At 34.8% G+C, this 22758-nt stretch overlaps 2 protein-coding genes across 3 annotated transcripts; one reads left to right on the top strand and one right to left on the bottom strand.

Moving 5' to 3' along the window:
• Positions 1-209: 209 nt before the first annotated feature.
• LOC117334266 (serine-enriched protein-like) lies at positions 210-3162 on the top strand. The gene is made up of 5 exons (XM_033893779.1): positions 210-583; positions 1341-1608; positions 1939-2117; positions 2407-2570; positions 2810-3162. Exons 1-5 carry the CDS (start codon positions 505-507, stop codon positions 2864-2866), a joined length of 747 nt encoding a protein of 248 aa, XP_033749670.1. The 5' UTR covers positions 210-504; the 3' UTR covers positions 2867-3162.
• On the bottom strand, positions 3158-21469 carry LOC117334265 (DAZ-associated protein 1-like). 2 transcript variants are annotated; one of them, XM_033893777.1, is made up of 12 exons: positions 21338-21469; positions 20090-20130; positions 19540-19706; positions 19238-19279; positions 18770-18952; positions 17333-17381; positions 13766-13848; positions 9803-10241; positions 8859-8960; positions 6393-6575; positions 5763-5915; positions 3158-4655 (listed from the first exon to the last, which is right to left on the bottom strand). In XM_033893777.1, exons 1-12 carry the CDS (start codon positions 21367-21369, stop codon positions 4489-4491), a joined length of 1641 nt encoding a protein of 546 aa, XP_033749668.1. In that variant the 5' UTR covers positions 21370-21469; the 3' UTR covers positions 3158-4488. The 2 variants fall into 2 exon arrangements, with proteins under 2 accessions (XP_033749668.1, XP_033749669.1); XM_033893778.1 differs by lacking the exon at positions 8859-8960 and having other exon boundaries at positions 21338-21468.
• Between the last annotated feature and the right edge of the window lie 1289 nt (positions 21470-22758).

Raw genomic sequence — 22758 nt, 5'->3', positions numbered from 1 at the left:
CTTTCTTGCTAACCGTGAAAATTCCAATAACTCTGACACGTGGTGTTCGTGATAGAAAGTAATGAAATGCCGTCATCGAACTTTAACGCAAGAACGGGTACATGGCGGGTGTTTCCTGTTCCGACGGCCTATAGATAAATCCTGTTTGTTTACATAATTAACTTATTGTTTACAAGGAACTGATACCCGACTAGATTACCTCTTTCTGAGACAATCAGAACCTATGTCAACAACTCATAAGCTGGCACGGTCACTTTTGTATCCGTTATCAAAACAGATCAACAGGAGTTAAACACACACGTCAAGTTGTCACGCGACGACTGCACGTGTCCGAGACAGCGGTCACGTCGACAGTGAGGGGAGGTGACCAATTCTGATCTACTCCATGTCACCGTTTTCCTTAATTGTCAAAATCTGTATAAAAACCGCAAACGCCCAGTCACATTCATCAAATTCATCTTTCAATATTCTACAATACAAAGCAAGTAACCGCATATCTAAACGATGGAAAGAGCAGAGTCTACAGTCAAACTTGTCGACAATGATCAACTGGACCTCCTCAGTAATCAGACCGAGTCCGAAGGTAAATTATGATATTTTTGTTTTTATATCGAAAGCTAATCCCACGAGGCGGGGCAAAATATTCCAATGACTTAGATATAGCTATCAATGTACAAGATCAGTTACAAATACAAGAACAAATTATCAAAGTCCCTAATAAGATATCGATTAAAAATAATTGTTCATGTTATACAGAAATCTATCAATACAATTTGATTTGTGTTAGAGTTACCTCCCTGTAGAACACTACCTTACATTATACTAAGATTTGAGTTCGGTTTATGGACACATGGTATGTAATACATATGTCCATACAATACACATTGAGATATAAACCTATGTATACTATATGTTACCTTACGCATTAACCATGTACATGTATATAATTTAAATATAGGAATAAGAAATAAGGGTATATGCTACATTGTTTCATTATACATTAGCCCAATGATTTTAATAAGAGTTAAGGGTATATGCTACCTTACACATTACACTTGGATTTATGTTTGGCTAGGTTTTATGCTATCCCACATCCAAGTCCTGGGATTAGTATAAGAGTTAAGGGTATATGCTACATTACACAACATTTTTATGCAACATCAACGAATTTGATAATATCACAAGTGAGTGAATTACATTACCATTCGCACTTTAGGAAATGAACTGGTTTCTTGAAGAACAATATTACCGTTCGTAAAGACATTGTAATTCACGAACTGAATTTTTATTCACATACTTTTAATGTAGATCTACTATTAATTAATTAGAATTTTATTCAGGTTTCTCGTCTGGTTACGACTCTACCGACGTATCGGACTCCGAATCAACTACTCAACACGAGGATGACAACAACGATGATGTCGATGACGGTGTGGACTTACAATGTGATGTCAGTGGTAGCCACATTAAGTACCAGAACACCAGCGCCCTCTGTGATCACCTAAAGTACATCTTGTCCATGCCAGAACTTTGTGACGTCACATTCCTTGTAGGACCAACCAAAGTCCCCGTCCATGGAGTAAAAGCAATTCTATCAACTCGAAGCAGGTAAATTGAACAAAATCTAGATAGAGAATTAATATTAAGTGAAGTTAAGTTTTAACTACGTTCACAAAGTAGGAAACTCTTGGATCCTATAGGTAGATATTAAAAGAAGGAATCACTCATCGCCTTCTGATATATTTTACGAGCCAATGTACAGCAAAGGTTATTTAGTTTTAACTACATAGATTTAACCATACTTGCTAGACACGCCAAAGTATAGCAGAGCCCTATGTCTCTGAGGCGTATCTCATAATTGCTTTTAAGAAATAATCGACATTTTTTTCTGATGCATCATCAAATGACTATTCTAAAATGATTTGCGTAATGTTGCAGAGTTATGTACCAGCTGATCTTGAAGAACGAACGCGGTGTGGCGGAAACCAAGAAGTCCAGAAAGACCCGACAGTCCCGTCTGACCATCGAAGTAAACAAGTACCAGCCCGAGGACTTCCGCAAGATAGTGCAGTTCATCCACTGTGGTTCTGTGGATGTAGACTCCAGAAGTGTTGCCGGTAAGTTTTGGTTTACATTCCAATTTTTCTCCTTTTATAGAACAATGTACAGCCATCTAATAACTTTAACTAAGATTATAATTCTGACAATACGGTTAAACCAAATGTGGGTTTGGTACGCCTCCTATGTGAGAAACACTACTTTTTGATAACATCAATATCTTTTAATTAAATATGTTCCACTCCGAAATGAAGCATTTATATATATTTTATACTGTACTATCACGCCCTATAATAATTATGTGATCCAACATTATATATATATATAAATTTGTTATTTTATTATCAGGCTTACTGTGCGGTGCTAGACAGTTTGGATTAGATGATTTGAAGACAGCCTGTTGGGACTATGTCAGGCGATGTGTACAGACTCGACCCCAGTCTCTGACGACCATACAAAGAGGAGCCAACCAATACATACATCACCGTTACGGCATCAAGCTTTTCACGAAGGTAGGCACAACTCTCTCTGTACATGTTTATATCAATATTGTAAATCAAAGTACCATCTCAATTTGCGAAGACAATACAGAACAAAGAAGTTCATTTTTCCTTGAATGTCTACAAAGTTTGCCAATAACTAGATTTATATAGAAGGGAGATAACTCTAAAACAAAATCAAGCCAATTTTAATAGACTATAAGTACTAAATTATATTGATAATAATTTATCATTTTTTCTATTACTTGTAGATACAGCATTTGATGACATCATCTACTAAGAGGGCGGCTGCGGAGACAGCAGTGTGAGATACACAACACCAGGATTTCCCTTGTAGTGCTATTGATACCTAAAGTGCTAGAGACTCTCGCTAAAAACATCAATGACTGATAACTTACACATGTGTCGGGGGCCAAAGACAATGGGCCACACACATCTTATGCAGCTCCGGACAACGTTTCCAGATCGTGTATGAACTGCGACACATATCCATAATGTTACTGTGCTATTTTATTACCGATTTCAATTATAACTGTGCTAATATATGTGCTGTAAATATCAAATATTTATGTCATGTAAATAATAAAACAAACCGAAAATATTATCTCAATTTTTATTATTTACTTTTTTTTCTGTGAACTTGTGTCATTAGTGATGTTGTAACCACACACATTCCACTATAAGACACCTTGCTACAACACACAGTGTTACCTTTCATTACCACTAACGACATACACTCTCAAAAAGGAATTTCAATACTGCAAGAAAAAGTCCATACCGGATTGGTACAATACTAGTAATCCTTCACATTATTACATGTCTGCTGATTTGAAAAGAGCTTTTCAAATTAACTGACTACATGACTGATTAGCAACTAAAACAACATTAAATGATGTCCTGTACATGATTTCTTAACAGACTTCATTCTCATGTCTTCAAGTGTACAAAACACCACAGGGAATATTTGACAAGGAACGAGAGTGACGATGTTTTTCCCTAAAAGATGAAATAATGCATGGAGATCAGCTGCCGTACAAAACAATGTTTGTTAAAAACGTCATGAAACCCTGTCACGAAGGCTAATAGCTTTTTGCCTTCTGTGAATAGGCATCTTTCATATTTGAATAACCTTTCGTGAATAAACATCTTTTACATTTGAATAGCCATAAGTTAAATACCATCAATTCTACCAAACTACACGGAAAATCAGAACAAATCTTTAAATAGATATATGCTCTTTGTTATGAAAGTAATATCTCTGCAATAGTATTTAAATAAAAATGTATTCTATTCTGAATGTACTGAATAATATTTGTAACCGGAGTGTGTCCCATCAGACCAGATCTGAGAAAATTTGCTGTTCTGACTTCTCAATGTAATAATCTACACCGGGACATCTTTATACAATGTATTCATAATCAAAAGAAACTGAAAGAAAACATGATAAAAACTAAGAATCATCAAAATACAACACTGAAATTAATCACAGGTAGTCAAGTGCATCAATGTCTCTACAAATTAAAACATTGCACAATATATCTCTGTCTAATGTTGTCAGCAAATATTTCAAACTAAATGCACAAGATTGTGAAATATATTGACAAAATATACACCAGTAAAACACTTTAGCTTAGTTTTAATACCAGTATTTATTTTGACAACAAAATAAGAGACAAAAAAATATGTGAAAAAAGCTGGAATGCACAGTTCCCTACATACTCCTGTTCCAATCCTAAACCACTACACGGCAAAGGTCCTGATATTTTGATTAAGCCAAGATGGAATACTCAGCTAGTAACTTGCATTGATGAGGAGATGAACCCTTTTCAATTCATTTTGTAGAAATTTCTACACAGCTTTGATGAATAATGTACATGTGATGTGAGATTGTCTCCGATTCATTTGGTAACAGTAAGGCTTGGTGGTGACATCAACGACGGTAGGGATGGTAGCCTTGAGCCCCGGCGGCTCCTGCTCTCTGGTAGCCCCCAGCAGCTGGTGGGGAGCCATAGGCAGGTTGTGCATCGCCTTGTCCCTGGTAACTCCCAGCAGGCTGTGCCACACCTCCAAATCCTCCAGCAGCATCACCATAACCTCCTAAAAGATGGAAAACATAAGCATGTGTAACTTTGCAGAATAACTTTGATGACTGAGCTAACAAGGTTAGACTGTATATCCTATCTCAGACATGAAGAACATGCATGTATACTTTCTACAGTTTTGACAGAATGATAGTACAAATCTCCAATATCTAATTTGTTTGCAACAGTAATATCAAAACTAGCAGAACTCAATAAGTTATCCCCACTTCTGTTGTGTATATTTTCACTTAAACTGCTGCAATAAATTGTCTACCCATACACAATAAATCACCCCCATTTGGGCCCAGATGAGACAAAGGAAAGATTCTTAACTAAATAGTGTTTGGCAGATGAAAAATCTCAGGGTTGGCATTTGTTGACATCCCATCACACCCCCAAAGGTGATAAATTATCATTTTCTCTTGACCCTCTCATAAATATTGCTTCAATGCATGAATTGTTGATGTGACTTCATACAATTGTCCTGAACAGAGAATTTCCCAGTTTTAACCCTAGAGTGAGATGAGGAAAACAGCTGCCCAAGGTAATAGAAACAAGAAAGTTCATGGCTCAAAGGTAAAAACATAGGTCACAGTGACCTACTTTTGATACACGACGCACCATGTCAACAAGGAGTAGTATGAAGTTCCTGCAATATGACCTACAGTAGGAGATAGAGTCCAGACAAACTTTTTGTTTTATGTAGGTCAAAGGTCAAAATGCAATGTCAGAGTGACCTACTTTTTGACACACTGCCTAAACAAGGTTAACCCATTCCCTGAGAATGAGTTTCAGTAAGTAAAAAGTTGTGTAGGCAATAGACCTATCAAGGTGAACCCATGCCCAAAGTATAAAGTTCCAGTGACACAAAATATAGGAGATAGAGCCTGGACAAGATAAAGGAAGCGATGACTAACAGACATTTCGCAAAACAATAGTCCCCTGGTTCCCTATCAGGACTACTAATTACAGAAAAGCAACTCTTACTCAACCCAACTGATACAAGCTCAATTTAACTTAAATGTCAGTCAAATTCACCCAAATTTTCTAATGACTGACTGCTGAGACAATGCTCAATGGCCTTAAAACCACAACGTATGATATGCACACTAGTAATATGTACCTGGAGCTGCTCCTGGTTGTGCAGGAACTCCAGCTGGGGCTGGCTGTGCGTAAGGGTCTGGTACACCTGCTGGGGCCTGAGGGGTTCCGTAGGGACTGTAACCAGCATAGGCTGGGGTAGCATTAGGTGTGGGCTGTCCAGGCTGACTAGGATCTATAATGAAACATAAGGATTGAGAAGCTATATGTTGACCAGGAATGTTGTATTTCAGTCTACCTCTATAGATAATAAAGTCTGTTTCTGTGTCATTGATACTTCAATACTCATTTCAGGATTTGCTGTAAAACAAACAAACAGATGTAGCTACAGGATAATTGCCCTTTTTCCTATCCACTTAAAATTTCATTGCCAGTTTGGGATATAAGCATTTTAAGATATGTACATATTGGTTTATAGTGTAAAATCCACTCTCCCCCTAAAACGATGCTGTTAAAATCTGCCTAGATGAGACTTTTGCCAATCTTTCACGCCTAATCAGGAAAGTATAAATTTGGGCTGCCTGTGCTTCCACCACTCTAACTACATCAAACTTGTGAGAATTAGGTTGTGCCTATAACTCACTGTAGTCACTAAATGGTTGCGAAGGAGCGACAGTGATCATCAGACTATGGGATTGAGGAGGTAATTTACCGTAAGGCTGTGCGCCTGGAGCAGCAGGAGGTTGTCCGTAGGTTCCATAGCCGGCCTGTGAGGGGGGCTGTGGCACAGCTGGAGTCTGGGCTTGGGTGGCCGGGGGCATTGATCCCCATTGTCCACCATAGCTGTTAGCTGCTGCCTGCTGTCCGTAAGCTTGCTGGGGTTGTCCTCCATATGCTGCAATGTTAAAGACAAGGTAGTTATGAAAAGGAGTTGTGTTAAAATAAAACATTGTTTGGTCTGTCATTAACTATACTTGTCATTCGCATATAACGAGGCTATGGCTTGATGATTTGTTTATGGCTTGACATTAAACAGTTACATTTTTCCTGCATTTAAACTTTTTTTGTTTTGATTTTTAGCCTTGAGTGACAAGGTTCAACATGTACATGTAAGATAAAGAGTACACTACATCTAATAACCACAAAGGAGTTTTACTTCAGAGTATTTCTTTACAATAAATGGATAGAATACATTACATTAACTGAGAAAAAATATGAAATATCATTAAATATTAATATCTAAGTCATAAAAGTGCATTATCGAAAAAAAGTGTGTATACTAGTAATTGTACACAGCACAGCAAAGTGATTGATAAACAATATCCAAAACAACACAGGCCATACAAAAACAAATTGTGAAAGCTTTATAGGATTACAATCTAACCAGAGCATTTCTCTAGTTTTCTACTTATTCTGACCATAAATTAAACATCAGCATCAGCAACAACAGAGTGCAAAGCAAAATTTCAACTAAACACATCATTCTATCTTCTCAAATGCCATTTCCTAAAACGTTGCAACAGAATGTCTAGGGTTAGCCCTACCACCCTACATTTGGTACCCAATAATAAGTACAGGTGGATGAGAATGGAATAGTTTTTATATCCCAATATTAATAAATTTGAGATGTATATTGACTGTGATTTTACTAGGAAACAACAAATGCAAGTGTACAATTTCATAGGGGAGGGAGATAGGTATTGTATGTTTTGTTTGGTTGGAGATTAAGTAACAGCCAAAGTCATATGAGTACTGGTGCCTAGGGGGCAAACTGTGAGTGGAGGGAGCAACACTCAAATAAAAAAAAGTTGATTGGAATAAATTATTTTTCTCTAATGAAAATACTTGGGACATTATCTTTTGTGGGAATACATTATTTCTCTCTAATGAAATTACTTAAACAGTAACCTTTGTGGGAATACATTATTTCTCTCTAATAAAATTACTTAAACAGTAACTTTTGTGGGAATACACTGCTTTTCTATAATTGAGTACTTGGACAGTCTTAACCTTTGTGTACTACCTGGTTTTTCCCTCAAGGACTAAGACTGTAAATCGAGGACCAGCATCATAACATTTGACCACAGAAATGTTATCTCCACACAGTTTTACAAAAGACTTAAAGGAGCAGAGATATCATAATGAGCACAATGTTCACAGGTTTACCTTCAGCTTATGCTAAGAAACAATGGTGACAATATTCATCAACCCAGAACAAAGACAGTGTAAAAAGCATGCACATGACAAGAAACAAAATAAACACAACAGCAAAGGACACAGTTCTCAAGAAGTGTTTAAAATCTACTTGTAAATAGAACATACCCCACCTCTTAAAATATACAGAATTACAATATCCCATGGCTGCTTATTATTTTCCAATGTTACCAAATGTTCTCTGTACAAATATGTACATCTTTAATTGAATAGCCAAACATGAAATCCAAGTTATTCTATTTTTTGTCCTGCTGAACAGTGTCTCTTTGGAGAGCCATCTTACTACAGCTACACCTCTACAACCTAAATGGAGCATTTAGGGGACATTTTTTAAGAAGATTTTGACCTACTTCGACAATCTAACATAAGTTTGAAGTAAGAATTTCATTTGACGTTCACCAAGACAGCATGGTGCCAGAAACAGTTTAGATTTCATTTAAGTCAGCAGAGTGAGGATATACAAAGTTCTATTTATAGTAATGGTGACATTGATTTCAACTCCACAAGTGGTTGATATACAAACTCATACAAGAGATGATGGTTGAAAACAAGTGTATGAAGTTTCATGACAATCAGCAAGTAAAGCAAGGATGTAATGGAGCCATTCAGGTAGATCCCTCTATCTCTTCCATGAGGAAGAGTCAATTAATTTGTTAGACAAATATCTAAAAACATGCATTTAATGATTTTCTACTAAAGTTCTGCTGTCACTCTAAACATGGGTAACATTTCCTGACAAGCACTGTTTTGTTAGCTATAGCTATCTAATATTTTGGCATCTAACGATAAATTACATTCAATGTTGAAAAGTTAAAAGCTATCATTTGATCAAATAGCCACACAGCAGATACTGGATATTTTTATTGCTAGCTTATTAAACCTGAACTCAATACCTACAAACCCCCAAGAGTTGAAAAACATGCTAGTAGAATGCAGCTATATACACAGGCAACTATAGACATACCAACAGGGTTGGGCAGAGGGGCCTGGGCAGGGACCTGCGTGGGAGGGGGAGGAGGACCCTGAGGTGAGCTGGGCTGGGTCGGTGCTGGTGGGGGCCAGGCACCTGTAAAATATCACGATCTTACAGCGATGTATGGCATGTAACAAAACCAGTTATACAGGATACAGCGATGTTTGTATGTGACAAAACCAGTCATAGTCAAATATCCAGTCTTACAGCGATGTATGGCAAATAACAAAACCAGTTATACAGGATAAAGCGATGTTTGTATGCGACAAAACTAGTCATACAGTCAAAATTCCACCTTAAAGCAATGTAATTGCATGTAGCAAAAACTGAGTTATACTGTAAAATATCTAAGGTAAAACATTCGTCGTCTTATAGCTATGTATTGTATGTAACACATCTAATGTACATGTTTGACAATACATTATATGTAACACCACCAGATCTTTACTGTAAAAGCTTTCAGTCTTAGCGCAATGTAATGTATGTAACACCACCAGAGTTTTCCTGTTAAATTTTCTATGTAACAGCAATGTAATGTATGTAACACAACCAAAGTTTTCCTGTTAAGTTTGTCTGTCTTACAGCAATTCATTGTATGTAACACAATCAGAGTTTTACTGTAAAATTTTCAGTCTTACAGCAATGTATTCCCTGAGGTATATTGGAAATATCTGATCTTACACCAATGTATTTCACGTGATCATGACAAAACTACAAATACATGAATATTGTAAAATATCCACTGTGTAATGTGATAATGTTAAACCACAATTGTTAGTAATTTTCGAGTAAACAGACAATTATCATTAAGTCCGTTTCAACACGGAAACATAAAACTACACATCAGAATGTGAGGAAATTTAATAAAAGACAACTGTGGATAAAACACTTGTTATATGCCATACTGCTACAATTTCTAAGATGGAGAAACCTACCCTGTTGCCCTGGTGATGCCCCTGGTTGTTGTCCCCAGCCTCCCTGCTGGAAGCCTGGTTGCTGGGGTGGCTGGGGCTGTCCTTGTGGTGGTTGTGGCTGTTGGTAAGAGTTGGGTGGGTAGTTCTGGTTGAATCCCTGCGGTGGTGACTGCTGCTGTGGGGGTTGAGGTGGAAATCCTTGCTGGTATCCTCCTTGTTGGAAATGGTCTGGGAATCCGCCTGGTCCTCCCGGCCCACCTGGTCCACCGGGTCCTGGTCTAGGTCCACCACCATTGGGGTTCCAGTTGCCCCCTGCAGGACCCCAGTCCCCTTCTGGTGGAGAGTTCATGCCCTGTCCCATCATTGGTCCTCGATGCATATGGCCACCACCCATACCCCTATCACCTCCTCCCTGACCTCCACCCCTCCCATCTCTGGGCTGGGCTCTTTTAACCTCAACCTACAGAAATAAAACACAATGTACTTGCTGCCAACATGACACGGCAGTCATAAGTTATTTAGATATACTAATCTATATATCTCTACAATAACTTCATACCTTATAGTGGTATAAAGCGTCCAGAGAGAGGAATCTCTCAGACTTATCTTACACTATTACTACAGGATGTTATCATTAAAACTTAAATTTAAATCTTAAATCTTAAATCAAATCATTACCAGTATACTGTTGCAATTAAATTTAATTATAGCTGGTAATGATTTTTTTGCTTTAGTTTAATTACTCTTAATATGTTTAAGTGACAACAAAAAATTTGCCAATAAGGCTAAATACGTACTTATGATATAGGCTAATACAGGGATCTTACTCTTACCAGTACTACACCACATTAATTTAGACCAATTATACACATTAGAAAGGATATACATGCAAATATTAAAGCTTTCTTCAAAATGTCAAGCAGGTAAGTTCAAATTTTCATTAAAGAATCATCAGTTTTCTCAATGTTTAAAATATTGTCATGCAGTTTTCTCCCAATGTTTATATCATGTGTAAAGACCACCTGTTTGACATTCCAACAGATATGTCCATCCTCTTCCTCCCCTAAGCCAGACAACCTGACAGTAAATTAAACAATACCGATGTACATGTGGTACAGCTATATTCTTTATTCTGTCCCAGTTTAATACAGGAGTGTTGGCGAGGTTGTATTATCATTAAAACTATCTCATGATTTGTTAAATCACCACCGTCCTAAAGTAAAAAGACTTCAGTACAACACAAATATCCATATCTTAATTTTGTAAAGAAAATGAAATCTAAAACTTCATGAATGTTATCGTTATATCATTATCTAGCAGTTTCCAATTTTTTTAAGTCTAACTTTCATATTCATATAAATAACAAGCCTAGGGTCTTCAGTCTTACTAAACAATTAACTATTCTTATCAGATTCTTACGAAAAAAAGATCATATATATATATATAACAGGCATATTGTTGTACCCGATTCTTACAAACAACAGATCTATACTATCAGATTTTATAAAATAACAAACCTAGGCTTATCTAGTCTAATGTCAAAATTTTATTTCATATTCTTGTGAAGCCCATATCAAAAGAATGCATGCAGTAATTTTACGAAATCATTGTCCCAACTGTGCTTAAGTTGTGCGATACAATTAAGTAAGCAGTAAAGACACAAACCATGGACATGGAAAAAGAAAACTGTTAATAATTCTAATAAAAATTCAAATGGTGTTAGTCAACGTGATAAAAATCAACCAATTCAACAAACTAACCATGGTGATAAACCATAAATAACCATGTCCAAAGGTAAATGCTACTGTCCTTGTATAACATTCTAATGTTGGACTTAAGATCGTCTTGTGATATCTACATACCAAGTAATTTTTTTTTTTTTTTTTGAAAGTGACAATATACTGTTCACAAAATTTTATCAGGAACTCTAAATTTCATCTTAAATTTCCTTACACACAATTGGTACTGGAATTTTATTTTCCAGTATTAAAATTACAAACAAAAAAAGACACCCCCCCCCCCCCCCCCCCCCCCCCAAAAAAAAAAAAACAAATGATATCAATAATTAAAATTACCATAATCATGATGGACCTTAAGAAATTGAACGTTTTACCAGCAACATGTCTAGAATGCCCAGTTAGTGATAAAAAAAATGTGTAATAAGATGGCATTACATAGTACACGTAACCTAGTAATCTAATAATTAAATATCTGTATATATATCGATCAGAAGCTAATCTTTATTGCATGTTGAATTATTAATTTTAGTACATATTGATTACATTTTATAAAATCCTTGCAAGAGACACAAGGACATATACTGTCGAGTATGTAATAATTTATAGAAGTCCTGTACCAACACCCACAGATTGGATCAGTAAGGATAGCCTTTAGAATGTCCTCACTCTGCAGATAGCCACACACAGTGATATACAGAACAATGGATTAGTACTTGGTGACCAGTGAACTACACATGTAAACATCTAGGTGGTGATGTTTAACTACACACACATATATATGTCTGGTTGATCTCACGTATCACAACTATATACACAGTACCTAGCTATTCCAACTTAACTAAATGCAAGGAATAAAAGGTAATTTTTGATAATTCAGCTTTAGATGTCTAAGTTGCATCAACATCTATATATAGCTACAGACATAATTATTCTTAATACAAATGTCAAGATTGGTTTTTTTTTCATTTTATTCAAACTTTCATGATTTTATCAACGGTCCTAAGCAAACAGGATTACTTTATTCTTTACTTGAAAGTAGCAAAAAATAAATTTATTCAGAGATGTTAAGACACCACTTAAAATCAGCACAATAACCTGTGTTTTGCAGCTGATTAGCCATGATTTTCAAGGGACTTCCATATCTTTGACAAAGAAATAAAATCTTCTTTTCCCCCCACAAATTTTGACTACGGAGCTGGTGCTTTCAAAGTTAAATGCAAAGATGAAATTTATTCATAATTTTCCTTGTCTCAAAAATCATCTCTGCAGCAGAAATTTGATTCTTGTGCCCCTTGAAAAGAATTTTTCATATAGGGTTATGGTAAAACTAATAATTCCTGAATTCTTGTTAACCTGCATTAACTGATCTTTATTGCCGTTGACACAGTACTTCAGCGACTTGCTATTACTGTGTTACATGCAGCATCAAATCCTCAATTCTCCCTAGACCTGTTGATAAAATGTTCTAGCTATAACATTACAGACAGCTTATAGGTTTTAAGCAAGCTTGTATCTAGTAGGTTTTACTATATTTTCAACAATGTATAAATTGTTAAAAGTTGTTGATAAAACTCTGCAACACTGCCAACAGCAAAGATGTTTAAACATTTTTGCACTGAATATTACAAACTACATGTATGTTAACATTAGTAGTTGTACTACAAGTGGAATAAATACTTAGTAAACATTCAAATCATATGGAAACACTGAGGTTGAGCCATCTTTTAAAAAATATCCTTTTTTTTAAATGATAGGAAACTGCAAATAGTAAATCTTATGTCTGTTAGCAGTTTTACAGTGCATTTTGCATACTCTTACAGAGAACTAGTTTATTATATAGATTTTAACTGATTCTCCAAGACTAAATAAAACCGTGAGGGAAGAGGATGGACATAAGTTACTGCAGCCATTGTTCTACAGACCAGGTAAAACTGTCATCAATCAAAATCTGGCAAATAGAAATAAGTCTCAACATGATATTACCTGAATACTCCAGTGTATGGAGCTATCTCCCTTCACTTTGTTTTACAAACCAAGTTAATTTTTTTCGTGCAATTCATATTTTTTTTAACAGAAAATAAAGTTTAACGATCTCATTTGGATTTTTTGGGGGGTCGGTACTCTCAATTTGACTGGTTATGATCATGATCATTGATACAAAAATTAATTTGGCATGAAATATATTGAGGGGAGATAACTCTGTTTCTTCTTGTCATATCTAGAATGAGTTGTGTATACTAATAACCTTCTTGCCACTGATGTTGACAAACTGTTCTCCACACACGCCTACTACACTGTCTTCGCTCTCGAATGTCAAAAACCCAAATCCTAATTAACCAAGTACAGAAAATAGCACTATTGCAGCAACATGGTAAAGGTGAAAAAAATATATGTAATTAATTATCAACATCAACACATGGCAACAACAAAATCAATAATATATTAAATACCTAGTAAGCACTATATATTAAGAATCTTATATAGATCTAATTGAACACATAATTCAATCAATATTCCTGGCAGAAGGATGATCATATAGGCAAAAATCTAATTAATGCAGGATCAAATTTAACTACAAGTCACACACACATACACACATTTAATTTGTAAATCAAATTTACAGCCTTAGTAACATCTTAAACTATATGTTAATGACTTAAATCTCCTAATTCTACAATAATTCCATCAAAGCAATTTTTTTTCATCAAAATATGCAATAAAATTGTTAAAATATTAGCCAATTAATGTTTCAGCTCAAAAAGTATCCACACATAACTGTTAAAATGCTTGAATTTAGGTAACAAATAAAGTGATATGTAATAAAAAAAAAAAATCTTCAAAAATGTAGAAGTAAATGATCTTAAACCATCTCCAATATCAGTTTTGCTACAGAGTAACCAATTGTAACAAAAACTGTACCCTGTAAAAGTCGACCTTAAAAGAGACTAACAATATACAAGATACATAGTGATGTTCTCCAATCACACATTAATTTATTATTAAAATATATATGTTTCTGAACTCTGATACTAACTACAAATAATGTGAAATGAGTTATCCCACGGAAGGATATTCTACATTTCCTTAATAAATATCAAATACATAGAAAAGGTGGAAATAACTCCAAGAGTTCCAGTGTGATCCTTGGACTGCATATCTACAGCACATAAATAATGAAACTGAAAGAGTATCCATTGTAAATGGTACTCTAAGTAAATACTTAAATCTAACTACATAACTTAAAAGTATTGTTGTAAGCTGCATGATAAAGACGTATGTAAATTACAAGTGAAAAATCCACACCATGCTGGAAAAATTACGTATCTTTAAAAAAATTTCATTGTATTTCAAATATCATGATTGACTTCTGGTAATCATATAACATGATAATTAAATATCACACCATGCAATTTCATTTTACGAAAAAATCAAAAGATTAGCAATTCAAACATATCAATCTTGAAACTGATTTTCTCTCTCCATCAAATATAAGCATTTTTCACAGACAACTATATAATTACTAATGATATTCTTATATTTACTTGAAACATTGAAACTGGTGACTCGACAAAAATCTTAACCTTTTTCTGTAATATTAATACCAAACAAAAAAACACCTAGTGTGATCTAAAACTAGTATAAACTACAGCAAAAGTCACAATACTGTATTAAAGACTCGCACTCAGATGCAAATGTGTTTAAAGTCTTATAGAATGTCAACATCTGCCAGGAATATTACTCCATCACATAAGTACATGTATAACATTACATTGCTCATGAATAGATTTGGAATAATATGTTTAACTATCTCCCCTTAAACATATAAGTTACAGAATAAAATGTGTTTTGCAAGGTAAAATATGATGTCTGTTTCAAGATAAATTCATTTTTACAGCTATTATACATAACTATTTGACCATGGTCAGTAAGGCTGAATGTGTACACAGAACTGTTTAGTAGCAGAGAGATATTTGCTTACATATCTGGTAAATGTGTACTGGTAAAAATTATTACTTGTCTGTTCTTAATCAATCTTCAGATTGCTTCTTTTAAATTTTTATTTTACCTGTACATATGTTTTGATCAGTACCAGAGAAGTAAGCTAACAAGTGTTTGTTGCTATACAAGCCCCAAACTTATATATAGAAGAAGGCCTTCAATTGGATGTTTCAATATTATTTTTGATACTCTCAGGAGTATACACAATCAAAACAAAAGCAAAATATGTGATAAACCTGATCTTCAAAAGCAAAATGGCACCATTGATGGAAACTGATCTTTATTGCCAATGTTGATCATCTTCAGCTACTTCTGAAGAAGATAAGGATTACAAAAGCAGCTGATTCGGAAATGTTTCGATATGAAACAACAATCAAATCAACTTTTACCTTGCGGTCAAAAATTGAGTGGATCAAAGAAAGTTGAAACAATATATTTCTTCAAACTTTTTTTTAAATCGGACAAAATCAGGTTTAATCAAATAACTACATTCGATGATGAATTAATCAAACACTGATTGTGTCCCTGGCTAGAATTTTTTTCTTATCAAATCCTGTATGTTCTCAACTGTCCCAATATGATGGGTAGTTGGTATGATCATTTTATGTACAGATTTACATTTCTGCCTGTGTACACAGTAAACATTTACAAGAAATATTAACTTTGCAGCCTTACTACCAGATCAATACTTGTTTGCAGAAGGTAATCAAAATACTGGTCCACTTTTGGAGTGTAGAATTATATAACAATGTGACACTTAGATAATGCTGGGGATGTGGATTAAGTAGGTGAGATTAAACTTGAAACAAACAGTTCATATTTTGATTTAGAACAGTTAACTTAAAGCTGTAAATATCAATATTGCATAAATCATTTTGAGCTTATATTATCTATCACAGGTAATATTCTTATTAAAATAAAATGATTTCTGTCAGCATAAAATATATCATCAAATTAATTATTTACTATCAAATCATGATCAAAAGATAAACTTTATAATTCAGGACTTACCTTATAGAATTAAGAATGATTACCTCTAATTTCAAATTGCAGTGGGCTGAACATTTCATTTAATAAAGAGTGTCCCAGCACTTAATGCTTTAACGAAGACAAGACTAAGGCATCTTTTTTTTTAATTTGGAGTTGCCTGCCCATCTATCATTGCCTTACATACATGTAAAATACAGCTTTCCTTTATACAAAAACAACAACTGGGATTCAGGGCCCTTTTTGATCATGATACTTGTTTTACAGCATTACTGAAAATATTTCTAAAATGTTCTGATTACCTAAAAGGGCCTACAACCCGGAATTTTCTTTATTATAAAAATAAAGAGGAGAAACAAGCTAGAGATCTGTTAAGGAGGAATTTTCCTATAAGAGCCATAGAGGCCTACATAAAGTTGAAAAGTGGTTGGACAACCATATTCTAAGCCTCTGTTAATAATTCTGAATTGAAATACAGGATACATTATTCTGATCAAACGTGAAATAAAGGACACTGTTTTTTGTCTTGAAACATTTAATATAAATCTAAACTAATGTTGTATGTAGGGTTCTCTTTGAGAACTTAGTCAATATAACTACCAAATGTCTAACATGAAATTACTACTTATTTTTTATCATAAGTTTTTCTTCACAGCTCAGAAACTTTGAGTTTGAATGAAATATGCAAATATACCAAAAAAATCTTTATTGATTCAATACACATTTTGAATAAGATCTTTTACTAATTAAACTGAGCTGCCAAGAAAGCTGAAATATGACTTCAAATTTAATACAATCTCTTAATTCTATCCTTTGATATACATACCTCGTGATTTCTGTTGAACTTGATCATACATTATGGTAACATCTTGCACCTGTATGGAAGACAAAAGCAAATTAAGTTAAAAATGCCTACTGTCTAGAGACCTTAATACCTCCAAAGAGATATAATAAGCCTTACTGATGGTGATGACTATCAGGTTTACACATTATCCAACAGAAAAGTACTCAAGTTACTCTTGATCTTCCAATAACCTTTAATAAATAACTGCAAGTTAAATCTAAACATCATGAAAATACAGTCGAATCTGTCCAAACGACCATCTCTATTTAGCGACCCTCTGTTCTAAGCGACCATTTCAATTCCTCCCGAGCGTTTTCGCTATATATTTTAACTCTATTAAGCGACCCTCTCTTTACGCGACCAGCGACCACAATTTTTCGTTCCCGTGATAAAAATAACTCTCCAATAAGCGACCAGAAGTCTCCAAAATGCCTTACATAACCATTTTCGCCTTAATAACACCCAAGTATTTTTACTTTTCGTGCAAAAGGACAGGAGATGAGGCGAAGTGACCGTCTGGAATTCTGACGATTTTCAGACGTTTTATATACGATATCAATTTGCATGCGAAATATAACAATGAAGGAATGCATAAACAGTTAACTTATTGTTAAATCGTGATTTGTTATCTTTTTTGAGACATTAAAACAGATATTTGCCAGTGAAAAAGTCGCCGTTTTTAAAGTAGGAAATGCAGGAACGTAAATAATAATCGGAGCGGAAATCCGGACCAAGATTTCAGGAATTAAAAAAAAATATATAAATAATTTGAAAGTAATCTAATTAACCAATGAAATATATTTCTCATGTTAAATCGATGTATTTTGCTATGCTGAAAGAATTTCAAAAAATACATATAGTGGTGAAAAATGAGCACAGTAATAATTATTAAAAAAAAAATACACAAAAAAAAAAAAAAAAAAATTGTTTTGTTTTTTTCAAAGTGGTGGTTCATTTTTTTGATATATATTATAAATCATTATTGCCAATTTATAAAGCGAATAAAAAGCTTATGAACATTTATTAAATTTAAGATACCATCTCTATTAAGAGACCACTCTCCATTAAGAGACCGTTTTTCAACTTCCCTTGAGTGGTCGCTTAATACAGATTCGACTGTAACATGAGTGCCTATTCTAATTAAGACCCTACAAACAAATGGTCTCAAAGTACTTACTACAAAATTCAACCTATATTGCAGCAATGGACAGATGGAAGTATGCCAACACATAAATTGCATAGGGGCATAATAACAGTTTCCTGAACTTTTTTTTAACTCATGATCAGGAAATCTTTTACAAGTGCAGTAGGTAAAGAGAAGAATTAAACAGCAGATCTGACAGGCAGTGACTCTAGGATTGTTCAAATATAATCATATACATTGTGTGAGGATATAAAAAAGTGTGAATATTAACATACTTTTCCATATTTGCCGAAGAATTCTTTCAAAAAGTTTTCATCCACATTTGGCAGTCCTCCCATGAATATTTTCCTGTTTTTATCTGGGTCTGGTCCTCCACCTCCTCGTGGGCCTCCACCACCACCACGACCACCACCACCACCACCACCACCTCCTCCTCCATCCTCTCGTGGACCTCCACCCTACAAAGAAACAAATCATAGGATATAAGTTTCAATGTTTTTTAAGACCTTAATAAAATGAAGTGTTAAAATGTATAACAATGAAAAAATATTACCAAAATTAATATCTATTTCCTTTTTCAACACAAAATAAGCTTGCTTATGATTTCAGGATGGAAAGGATGAGGATTGCAGGCATTTATGAGTTTAGAAAGGAGGGGCATTTACAATATAAATTGAAACAGAAAACAATATGTTTGGAAGAAGAAACAGAAAAAATATGTTTGGAGGAAGAAACTATCTTACTGGTTTATTTGTTCCCTTTGGATTGCAGGCTTTAGCATCCACCTGAAAAGAGGAAAGAAAACAAATCCAATACATCTGTCTTGGGTAGATGTCAGCAACAACAGACACACAAGTTTTACTTTCTACACATCATGCTTACATTATCAACAATACAGTGCTTATAATGACTAGTCTATAATAAAGTATACAACTGAACTTGTCTTTCAGCTTCACAACGGGCAGATAGCCTTAAAATCAAGATAAAATGGAGAAAAAAATATCTCACTGCTCTGAATGACAACTTAAGTAAGTTCTATACTCACCCGTCTTCCATCAATCTGGTGATACTCTACCGACAAAACCGTCTCGACACACACAGGGTCTTTGAAGGTGACAAAGCCAAAACCCCTGGACTTGCCAGTGGTCTGATTTTTCATCACCACACAGTCTATCACTTCACCATATTGGCTGAAGTGTGTCAGCAGGGTGTCTGAATAAGTGAAAACATCATATTTTTGGTTGCAAAATACATTATTTCACACAAAAGACACCTTCAAAATCCTAGGCTTAATTCTAGGTACAACTATCTACTTCATGTTTACACGGGAATATGTCAAGACAAAATCACTGACCTTCTACCTGTCGTCTTGTTGAAACAAAAACAAGTGATACAATTCAACTGGCTATGAAATGCATACATCTTATTTGTTATCTCTAGTTCACCCGATATCAAGCATAAGTACACAAATGTGGTTTCCTCATTCATATGCCACACAAGATCAAATTGGAACTGAGACATATTCCTCCAGTGCAAAAATTTTGACAGTCAGCACTTTTTGATAGGGACCTTTTCTAATCTATTGGTATTTTTACCTTGATCTGTGTCCCAACTGAGTCCTCCGATGAACAGCTTCCTACAAAACATGCAAATGCATTATGGTAACAGATAAATAAAAAGTACACTACACATATATCAGGTCATCCATTAGACCCTTGAGAGTATGTTTTTAACTCCCCAAAATTATATCTGTCTCTTTGGATTAAAGGGGCATGTCTATTTGACATATGTTTTGATCCTTCATCTTGCTGAGAAACAGTTATTTGATTTCTGAAATTGCTAAAATCCAAGGGTCAACTGGATGTCCTGTATATATAGCAGAAACATACACCATCACACAACCCAGCACATAATTAAGTAAAAGTAAAGAGTATAAGGTCACGTTTCTATCTCAGTACTATAACAGGAATTTCACTTTTGCCTGATCATGAAGAGGTGTCTGCACACTGTACTATATATAATCCCAATGCAAAATGTAACAAATTATGCAACATTACTACCACGTAAACCTTTTTTTCTTCATTAATTTTGTTTTGCAACTTTAATGTAGAGCTGTCCAAAATTTTGAAATTTGTGTTATGTTAGTTGGAGAATTTCGAGATTGCCATGATTTGTGCGGTCCCGATTTGTGTGTTTTTTCATAGGCGTCTGAAGTTCTGACAGTAAACTGAGATATAATATACCATATAAAAAATAAGAGTATCTACTATAAAAAAAAGATAGATACTCTTATTTTTTATATGGTATTATATCTCAGTTTACTGTCAGAATTTCAGACGCCTGTGGTTTTTTCTCGAATCTACACAACCCGTTCCAAGGTGGATAGTAGATTATTGATTTAATTGACTATAAATACATAGAAGTTCTGTTATTCAATAACATTCATGACCTGGCTTGTCTATCAAATTGGCATTGCTTCGCGTTTTGTTCCTTTTTTTTCACAGCTTTGAATTAATGTCTTAGTATGCTAATGAATACTTTAGGTAGTAATTACTATCGCATACGCTCGGGTTGTCGAGAGTGTCCGTTTCAGTTTACCCTTGGACTACTTCGTTAATTTATTTCATTTATATATAAGATACACAAGCCATAAATAACAATATATATTTCTTACGGCCAGCAAAGAGTTGAATTCTAACTCGATACATTATCATCGTGTACTAACCCGTGTGGCGTCTGTTTACGTTCTAAATTACCAAGATTACAGCGAAATGTTATGAACATTATTTCAAGCTGCATCGTTGAAGTGCACAAAAACACATATCAATACAACGTTCATTTACCCTGCTTCATTTCTGTTCCCTTTTTGTGACATTGTTGATGAGGATTACTCTTGTATGACGTTACAATTTGGTCCAGTTTTGTTGCTCGCGACCGACGAGGAAGAAAATATGGCCGCAAAAAGACCACGTGACGATGTGAAGGGAGTTAACTACATTTTATGCTACTTCAGGTTGCACACAACTAATATGGTAGCTAAGTGTCGAACTGCAACTAAGGCGGCTGGTATGGCTAGTATGTCTGTTTCAGTAATTTTGTAGAGATAAGCAAGTTGGAAACGTGTACAGTTGCAAGTTTTGTAGTATTACTGTTGATATCTGACTACTAGATGTCATTTTGTTCTGCTGTGGGGAAAACAGGAGATCTCAGATACATCTTGGTGCCTACCATTGTATGCTATATTATTGGATCTATGTAAAAATTATATTTTCTCCACTTTCCCGTTTTGCCTGTTAATAATTTAAAAGTAAGTGCCACCTAACAATGTAATCTGAGAAAAATCCTTTCAGTATTCGAAGAATAGCGATAACAAACTTCAACTGTCAAAATCAGAGAAGGCCACCTGTCGGCCATTGTGTTTTCCCGACCAGACTCAAAACCAAGTTTAATATCTATCCTTCCAGTGCGTCTCAAGAAATAGAGAAAAAAAAATCAACTGTCATAATCCAAGATGGTCACCTGTCGGCCATTTTGTTTTCTTGAGCAGACTTAAAATTGAATTGGCCCGACTAGGGACCAAGTGAACCTACATATGAAGTTTTAGAAATATCTTTCCAGTACTTCTCAAGAAAGAGTGATACATGCACTAAACTTCAAATATATAAATCAAAGATGGCCACCACCTGTCGGCCATTATCTCTTGAGCAAATTAAATAAGCGAAATGTCTGTGTGATTGTTGTGCGGTATAAGCTGCGGATATTTCTGGCTAGGTTCCGGGGAAAATTCCAGTGCTCCAGTGACTCCTTCTCACGGTTAGGTATAATATTGTGGGAGAAACAGGGTTACCCCGGGGGAAAACTCTAGTGGTCGGTCAGGTGACTGGTGACCCCGATACCTCTCTACGGTAACTTAGGTATAATACTGTGGGAGAAACAGGGCTAACATAAAATGACAAGACCAACTATTAGAGAAAGTGACTGGCTAAAATTCAGAGACTCGCGCAACAATAACATTGAATTGATCAGACAGAGGGAAATAATAACCACTTAAATTACAAAAAAAAGCAAAAAAAAAAAAAACCTTATCTGACGAATCCTGGTAAATAGTGGCGTATTTTAGATCCATGAACAATTTTTCTAAAAAGTCTTTGGATGTTCTTATAGTAAGCAACAATATGATAAACCTTCCCATAGATATAACATAAATTCTTTTCAAATTTAAACCTACTGCAGATGAGGCTCTGAATTTGACTTACCTCTCTTT

The sequence above is a fragment of the Pecten maximus genome, chromosome 9, assembly GCF_902652985.1.
Source record: "Pecten maximus chromosome 9, xPecMax1.1, whole genome shotgun sequence".
NCBI classification, from domain to species: domain Eukaryota; kingdom Metazoa; phylum Mollusca; class Bivalvia; order Pectinida; family Pectinidae; genus Pecten; species Pecten maximus.
The sequence above is the reverse complement of the archived record's forward strand: the minus strand, read 5'-3'. Positions and strand labels throughout refer to the sequence as shown.